General features: G+C 41.8%; 1 protein-coding gene across 2 annotated transcripts in view; it reads left to right on the top strand.

The window, feature by feature from the left end:
- ANTXR1 (ANTXR cell adhesion molecule 1) overlaps positions 1-9,447 on the top strand; it is an 80,206-nt gene that overhangs the window by 37,399 nt on the left and 33,360 nt on the right. For both annotated transcript variants that reach the window (XM_042886742.1, XM_042886743.1), the window contains exon 13: positions 6,348-6,443. In XM_042886742.1, coding sequence (XP_042742676.1) covers positions 6,348-6,443 — 96 coding nt within the window. The remainder of the gene's footprint in view (positions 1-6,347; positions 6,444-9,447) is intronic.

Consider the following 9,447-nt stretch of genomic DNA (forward strand, 5'->3'; position numbering starts at 1 on the left):
TCATATGAAGGGTATTTGGTTGAATCGAGGAGAAACTTAGCTGTCCCACCAAGCTGTACTCTATGTACTGATGCAATACCTCACACTGCAAGACTGGAAATCTTGATTTTTTTTTTTTTACCCTTAGTTCTGCCCTATCTGTCTTCCGGTGGTCTTGCTAACATTTCTATTTATCTGGAAACTTGTGGGTATTTCTTCTGAAGGAAAAATTGAGTGTGTTTTCCTAAGTATAAACACTGCAATTGGGGATTAAAGAAATGTTTTCTCTGATCAAAGATCTTCCCTTGTAGCAGAGGGAGCAATAATTACTCCTTCTCTCCATGTGTGAACTCTTCAGGACAAGGGCTGTCTTTTGCTCTGGATTTGTTAAGCATGTGGTAAAGTGATGCTTCACGGGTGTGTATATTGTGCTGTAAAACAAATAACTAAGGGTGCTGGAAGAATGTTTTGTAAATGGGCTCTCATCATCTTTCAGCTGTGAAAGGAAAGAAGGAAAATAGATCATTGCCAAAGGACCTCTCATTTCACAGCACAGTAAAGTTGGAAAAGTAGATCTGAAAATACATAGACTGGCTGACCCAGAACAGGTGTTTCTTGCTCGTATCTCCTATGCCTGGCTCCCACTCATGTAACTGCACACAGACCATGATCAAAGAGGTTAGCATTACAGAATAGGGCATTCAGTGAGAGTCCATTTCCTTTTAGAAATTAGACCAGATTATAGTACTAAGAATAATAATAATAAAGTCCCTATGTGTGTGTGATGATAAGCATCCGTTTCTGTTGCAGTGATGGGCACATTCCCAAGAGAGTCAGGTTCTATGATTGTATTCTAGATAGAAATAGCGAATGTTCCCATCACAATAAAAGCTGCCTGAATCTGATGGGCAAAGGCCAGGGTCATCCTTTGTCCTCCCCCTCCTCTGTTAAGCTTGTTTTTCCTTTCTATCCCGTGAGAAAATCTGCCAGAATTTGGATGCTCATTCAAAAACTGTAGTCAAGGTTGCTGTAAAGCCTGTTAGCAGCACTTGGCGCTTTTCCTGTTAGCACCCCTTGACGTGCTTTCTGTGTGTCACTGCTCTTCCCATGGAGAAAACATCAAAAGATTGTAGATTTTAATGTATAGGATGTAGGACTGGGACAGAGATGTGCACATCTCCTGGGATTTGGCAGTAATAAGTGTTTAAGTTACTATGAGCCACTCTGAAGGCAGCCTCAGTGAGGTGGCTGCCTCACACTGTGCTGTTGCTCCCAGGTAGCAGAACAGGTCTCGCACTGCATTCTCAGCACAGGAGCAGTAATGCTGCCAGCTTTCCAGCCTGCCCAGTGTAAGAATGTCTGGAAAGGCTCCAAGATGCTCTGCTGCACAGCATGGGATCAATGGTCCTGGAGCAGTTAGCTGGTAAAGGAACATCACATCTGTGATCCTACTTTCTGATGAGGTCAAGTAGGAGTTAGAACAAACTCCTTTTATTGAACTTCACACTCTACAAAAGCCAAGTGCTTGATGCGTGTATTCAACAGAAGTCCATCCTTCTTAGGCACACCACAGAGTCAGCACATCTAAACACGTGCTTCAAGTTAAATCCATTTACTGTTGTGGTAATGAGCATGCACGCTAACCACTGCCCTCTCCCTATAAATCAGTGGTGCATTAATTCATCAGCAGCGGTACATGAGCACACTTGTTAGGTGCGCCTAGTACTTCATTCATCACTCCTATACGTCAGTAGTCAAACCTTTTTTTTTATGCTTTGATGTTGCTAATCTGTGTTCCAATTCTGGAATATTTACTGTATGCTGTAGATGCTAGTGGAGTAAAGTGAGGAGCTGTGAAATAAAATCTTAAACAAAAATAATTAGGATTCAAACAAAACCAAATTCCCAGCTGTTGCATAATAGCTTTGTTTGTTTGAAATCCTCAGACCTAAGCCGTTGAAAAGTCAATGAGGAGATTTATGTGTTTCTCTTAGAAGCACCGTGGATGCCTAAGCTGAAAGAGGGTCTCAGAGTCACTGATTCTGTCTTAGCTTTGTCTGTCTGCATGACTGCATTCCCACTTCCTGAAGCAAAATTTTAGGAACTTGGTCTTGGGCAGCAACATTGGTAAGCAACAGGAGAGGTGAAGATGAGTCATTTGCCTGCAGCGATCATCCCTGTTTGCTGTCTCTTGAAGGAATGTGCATGCACGTAATCATGACCTTTTTCTTAGATATGATCTTCCCTGGGTTTGTGTGTGTCCTAGAGCAATGTCTTGCTTTTGAAGACAGCACATAGCTGAATTTTTGTGGGTAGACTTAAGGAAATAGCCTGTGCCATGTTCTGGGTCAGATGTTGTCATCCCTCACTGCTTGGGGTACCTGCAGACATGGGTCAGGTCCCTTTCTCGTAACAAAAGAATTCCCCCCGACACAGTTTGGCTCCTCAAAGCCCAACACTAATTTCTGAGTGAAAGAAAAAAATATATGTATTTATATGTACATATGTGCGTATCCATGTCTGAGGAAATGCCTCAAATCTCCCATTTCATATATCTTTGTATTTTACAATATCATCCAGAGGTAGTTGTCCATTGGTCTTCTGATCCTGATCACTTTCATGTAGAGTGTTTCTTGATACAATAGCAAGGCATTTAAAACACTGGCTCCAACCATCATCTAGGTCTTCAGCGGCTGTCTGGAGGCAAGTTTCTTAAATGTTTTGTTTTTAGTTTATAGTTGGCAGAAGTGGTAACAGTACCTCAGCCCATTTTTCACGTGGTGGAGTTATAGGTTGTTGATCCTGCCATAGGCACAGGCAGTATGGTTTTATCTCTGTATAGCAGTCAAAATTGATCCCAATGGGAAAGTAGCACTGATTTCCGATAGCTGTGTACTTAGGGGCTACCATGCTTCATTTCTGTAGATACTTTACAGGAATTCCAATAGTGAAGTGTTAAAACTGTTTGTCTTCAAAATGAAAGCTATTTTCATCGTCAGAGTTGACAGCCTTTATTCAATATGTGTGTCAAAAACAGCTCATTGAATTATTGTGTTGCTCTTCCAAATTTTCATTTAAAAATAATGGAATGGGAACAGATATTTCAAAAGTCTTCACCAGCCCAGTTTAACCAGTTTTAAGGCAGGGAGAAAGGCTCAAAAATGTCAGTGGAACTTTTGCAAACTGCTCTAGCAGGCGTATTTTCCTTCTTGTTTATTATACTGCTTGGGTAATGGCACTTTCCATCTAAGCAAAGTTCAGGCTCTATGAAACTATGGATACTACATAGAATGATAACTAAATTATAGGGGAAACTGACAATAGAAAGGTAAAACAAAGTAAAAGCAATGTTTGGGTCATTTTGGTGATTATGGTAGGTTTTATTATGTATGTATACATTGTCCTGGCCTGTCCAGACTATTTTCATCTTTGTTCAAATATAAGAATAGGAATTAATACCAACCCCACATTTTTGTGTGCGTGTCTGGTTTTGATATCAGAAGGCGGCTCATTCCTGCAGGCTTGTCATGCAGTGCTGCTTTGGTAAGAGGCATTACCTGAGTGAGAAATGTAAGCTTTGGCAAATGAAACCCTTTCAGCTTCTCTGGACTGTTTCACTGCTGAGAGATGCAGAATACCAGCTGGCCACATCAGCTTGCAGAGATCCAGATGTGTTAGAGTAATGTAAACTACCCTTTCCAGTACAAACAAATTCTGTTAAAAACCGGTTAAAAGACCAGTTTAATTTGCCCTGTATTTTTGCAAATTGCTTTTAAATTATTCTTAATGACAAAATTTATTTCAATATAGGCATGAAAGAGGCAGGCAACCATTAGACATAAAAAACCTTCCTCCTTTCCTCTATGATTTCATAGCAACAAAGACTCAGGATCACATATTCTAAAGTGCTTAACATCAGCACGTTCCACTTTGTGGATGATGGATGTTATTTTATGCCATCTGTCTAAAGGAACAACACCAAAATGTACAGCTCTGTCTTCTCAAATGAGTTTTATTTTGTGTCAGGGTCCAGTTTCCATTTCCAGAGATGTCTTGGGTGAATTCTCCTGTGCAGACTACATCTTTTTTATTTCCATGTGTCAAAGATCAGATTGTCTTGATCCAAGATGTCCAGAAATGTCTTCTGCACTAGAAGAAGGTTTGGAAAATGCTTTTAACCTTGATTGTTTTTCCATTATTCTTGCCATTTTGGTATAATGGGAGATCATCTGGCTGTGGAATTAGAGTGACTTAAGTAGGCACCCAGTTTTTCCATCCTGCAGGTCAGTCTGCTCTTGAACGTGTCCTTAGCCTGGCTTGGTGACCCTGACATCTGGGTGGGGTTTTTATATGCCTGGCTCTTACATCAAGAACGTCTCAAACAGGCTTAAGTCAGGGATGCCTGCTTACTTATCTCAGAGTAGGGTGATAATGTGGAGACATAGTATGGGGAAGCTGGCATGCCTTAGAGAGCTGAGAACATCTGGTTTGTGTTAAATTGACAAGAAATAATGTGCATTTGGTTTCAACTGCTATATTGAGGTGCCTTGTGCAGCAGTTTGGATTAATAGATATCAAAGAATTGTAAATACCTTTTTAAATGGGGAAAACGTGGGGCATCCTCCTGGTTGCCGTGGCCCACTGCTGTCTCATGTTGAACCTGCTGTCACCAGCGCCCCCAGGTCCCTTGCTGCTCAGGCTCTCCAGCTATTCATCTCCTCTAGGCTGTGCCTATGTCTGCATTATGCCATCCCAGCTGCACCACCTGGCATTTTCCTTTGCTGGATTTCAGGCCGTTGCTGATTGCCCAGTGCTCCAGTCTGTCTATCCAGATCCCTCTGCAGGGCCTCTCTTCCCTGCAGGGACTGAACGAAACCACTAGGTATCCTTAGCACCATCAGTAAACGTGCTAAGGATGCATTCAGTCCTGCAGCCAGACCATTGATAAAACCATTGAACAAGACTGGCCCTAGAACTGATCTTTGGAGAATACCACTGGTGACTATCTTCTTGATGTAGCTCCATTCCCTACATTGCTCTGAGCTCTGTTCTTAATCACCCAGCGTAGGGTGAACCAGTTTGTTTCACAGTCAGTCAGTTTCTCCAAGGATGTCGTGAGGGATGGTATCAAAGGCCTTACTGAAATCCGGACAGATTACATCTCCTGCCTTACCTTCATCCACTGCTTTCCCTTAATCCACCAAGCAGGTGACCTTATCATAGAGGGAGATCAAATTATTAAGGCAGGACTTTCCCTTAATGAACCCATGTTGACAATGGCTTATAACAGCTTTGTTCTTTAATGACCTTTCATTATCCCCCAGGATAATTTTTTCCAGAACTTTTCCAGGCATGAGGTTAAACCAACAGGTCTGTAGTGTTTTGAGTCTTCTCTCATGCCCTGTTTGTAATTCTGGGTATATCCAGCTTATCTCAGACCTTTGGTAAACTGTTGAGAGCAGTTACCAGCTGCAACATCTGCTAATACCTTCAGTGCTCAGGGATGAATTCTATCAGGCCCCATGGACTCATGACCATTGAGCTGATAAAACAGTTTCCTTGCAATTTGGTGACCACAAGTGGAAAGTCACTTCTCCTCTCATCATGGCCCTCCAACTCAGATGACAGGACAACTCAAGATCACAGAATCATAGAATGGCTTAGGTTGGAAGGGACCTCAAGGACCATCAAGCTCCAACCATTAATATTAAAAACTGAAGCAAAAATCTGCATTTTCCTCATCCTATCTTGTTAGGTGAATTCCTTCACCAAGTATCAGTCCAGTGTTTTCTTTAAACCTTGTCTTGCTGTTGGCATACTTCAAAAAGCCTTTTATGTTTTTGCCTGACTGCATGCTGGCCAGTGTCATCCCATGTTTGAGCTTTGGCTTTTCTTGTTTTCTCCTACAGGTGCAAACTGCAGCTCTCCTAAGAGTTTTCTGTTTGGATTAAATTAGGATTCTGGCATTACTTTCAAGTTTGTGCAAAAGGGAAGAATAGAATCAAAGAATCATAGAATTATCTGAGTTGGAGGGGATCCTTAAAAGCCATCTAGTCCTGCTCCCCTGCAGTGATCAGGGACACTTACAGCTCAATCAGTTTGCTGTAGACAGTCACAAATAGTCACAAAGAAAGGAGAATGCTTGAAATTGTAAGGAAACATTGTGTTGTGAGCAGTGATGCTTTAAAAATACATACTTTTTTGGGAGAACCAAGACAAAACTTCGTACAACTCCAGGAGGTGAATAAGATGTCTCAGCTTCTTTGTAGTAATCAAGGATGGGGAAGGTGTCCCATTTATATGTATGAGAGAGGAAAACTGTGTTTTCTGCTTGTGGTACTCACATGTTCTCTCTGTTTCTCTTTCAGTCAGATGGGACCATCCTGGCTATAGCTCTGTTGATTCTCTTCCTGCTGCTGGCACTGGCTCTCCTCTGGTGGTTCTGGCCTCTTTGCTGCACAGTGGTAAGTCCTCCTCACCTTGTTCTGCTTTCAGGCTGCTGACAGCTCCATGGCATTTCTGTATGATGAAATGTGAAGTTTTGCTCTGCAGGGCAGAGATGGTGGGTGGTAAGCAGCAGGTTGACATTGTCTGGATGGAACAAATGAACAGAACAAAATGTTCTCAAGAGTTAAAAAGCGTATTTACAGAGCTGATATCTGAAAAAGGCAGACAAAATGTGGAGAAAACAGGAGGTGGGGGAGGTGAAGGGCAATCGGGGACTTGAGATAAGCTTTTCTCACACTCATGACCCTGCTATCTGACTGCAAGGACCCGTCATACCTCTGTGCATCTCTGCTGATCATGCCCTAGGGCCACCTTTTCCAATGGGAATTGGGGTGAAGTGTGCAGTTCAATGAGTCTCAGCCTTTGCTTTGCATCTCATTTACGCACCAAATACAGAGCAAGAATTACTATCAGAACTGGGGACTGGTTTTGGTGTCAGGCTGCATATAATGTTTCAAATGCGACTTTTAAGATTATCCAAACTGACTCAAGTTTCTGCATCACTAGCATTGTTCCTGATTGTAAATCTCTTTTCCGGTTTTCTAAGATTACACCATGTTAAAGTTTACGTCCTTGCAAGCTGTGGATCCACAGGCACTGCATAAGCTGGTCGTATCTGAAAGGTCTTTGTGTGAGATGTGTTTCTCTATACAGAACAAGGAGGAAAAACTTGGAGGAAAAAATCTTAATCATCTGGGTCTGTTTCTGGATGGATAAGTGAGGGGTAGAATGCTTCTTTTCACGGTAGTTTGGCACTTCTGTCCTGAGTAGAAAACCAGAAGGGAAAAAAAGTACTTATCTGAACTTATTGGAACAATAAAAAAACAGTTCTAAAAATGGACAAAGGATTAGCAGAGGGGTAGACTTCTGGGAGTTGTTTGTCTAAACTAGATGGCCTGTTTCCAGCAAAGTCAGGCCAGCTCCTTCGTTGGCACATCTGCATGGGAGTTGATGGAGGTGAACCCATGTGCGTGGTTTACACCAGGATTTAGTGGAGAACTGAGGTGGCAGAGAGGAGAGGCTGTAAGTGATGCTACCATTTAGGGGTTTTTTTGAAGATCAATGAGGCTGATAAGAAGGCATGAATGAAAGCAGAAGAGTATGAAGTAGAGGGATGTGGAACTACATGCATTGAGAGGGCAGTGCGGGACTGCTCCAAGGGGACGATATGGGGACAGCAGTCATAGAACTGTGCTGCTTTAAGTGTGTGTCAGACACATACCTTAACTTGCTGGAAAAGTTTTAATTCAGGAACCTGTGTAAGATCTCTTCATCTGTCCAGGATGGCAGAGCAGTATCAGTAGCAAACCAGTGAAGATACCTTACAGTGCATTTCAGTACTGTAAAATGTGGAGACAAATCCACAAAGGAGCACCCAGCCTGCTTGGTTTAGGATGGGGAGAAAGAGAGCAGGGCAGCACTGCTTATTTACTAGTTTGGCAGTGGCTCAGCAAGGAATTCAATGTCAGAAGTACAGAGTGAATTAAGGGCAGAGGAACTGGCTTGCACAACAGACAAGAAGCAGGCAAGCAATAACCTCTAATAATCAAACCACAGACCCAGAGACAGTGATGTGAATTCAAGCCTGGGGACGTCTCAGAGATAATTGTGTGTCTGTATTGAGGGGAAAAAAAATACAACTTATTTCTTATGAAGAGTAAATTTGAGTGACAAGCACATTTCTAAACCCTGAAACTCCCCTTGGCATGTGTTTTAGTTAAATAGGGATCATTACTGTCCAGCAGTTCTCCAGGAAAGACACCAAGCCAGCTTCACCCTGGAGTAAAGGCACTGAAGTCAATAGACTTACTCTGGAGATTTATCTGGAACTCAGTATCTCCTTGGCATGCACCCATAAAGAAATGCTGTTTCCAAGCGTATCCAAGTTTATTGGTCTCAGAAGTATTCTGGGATGAAGTCTGGAATTTACCACTCATTTTACAGTAGATGCAATTGTTGCTTAGTGGATCAAAATAATAATTAGACCTTTGCTGTGCCTGATATAGGCAAAATTTCCCTTGGGACATCCATGGGGAGATGCAAAAGCGGGGGATCCAGATGCTAACTTTTGAAGAGATTTCAAGGGAGTTTATTCAACTGCAGGCAACAAAGAAAGATATTCTGCAAAGTTTACATCTCCAGCACTGTACACATTGAAAGAATGATGACAAATACAAAGACATCATGGCAGGATGACCCCACTTTTTCTGAGAAGAGCACATCTGCAAAACAGAAGGTGCCAAATCCTGGCCTTGATGATGCTTTTGGGCTTTTGACTTTCCACAGCTGTTTTTTTCCCCTTTTTCCTGAATGTGGGGTAACCAGGAGAGATTAGAGCACTCATAGGAGAACTGTGTGTGCTACAGGTTCCTTAGGTGCCCAAAGGTGACATTGAGCTCCAGACAGGAGGCCAACACAAGGTATAGTTTTAATATAGACACAATCCAAGTAAATGCAAATATTTGTAAGACAAATACATAATAAGCTTCCAAAATAGTCTTAAGGAGGCTTTTGCAGGATATTAATAGATTAGTTTAGAAATTAAGTTGGTTAATTTGTTTTGGATGTATAGCAAAGACATACTACATTAGTTGAAAGTCATATCCATGCTGGGACAGTTCTCATGCTCCTCCCATTTTGCACCTCTGTAGCAATTGCCTGCTCAGAATATATGCACTTGCTTATATATGCCTAATATAATATATGCCTCTTGCTTATTTTTGTACTGCAGCTTCTTAAACTACAGGGGTGTGGCTGGCGTATAAATGAGGTGTTGGTATTCAAGCTCCAGTCTTAGCTCTAAAGCTGCTTTCTGGAAAGAACCATGGAAGAACCCAGCAATTTGTTTGGCTCTGTCTGTAGTGCAGCTGACCAAAAGTTTTGGAAACAAAAATCTGGGTGGAGAAAATACAGAATATATATATATATATATATATATATATATATATATATATATATATA

This window comes from Lagopus leucura, unplaced genomic scaffold (genome assembly GCF_019238085.1).
Source record: "Lagopus leucura isolate 7727_CA_CO unplaced genomic scaffold, USGS_WTPT01 Super-Scaffold_100062, whole genome shotgun sequence".
Lineage (NCBI taxonomy): Eukaryota > Metazoa > Chordata > Aves > Galliformes > Phasianidae > Lagopus > Lagopus leucura.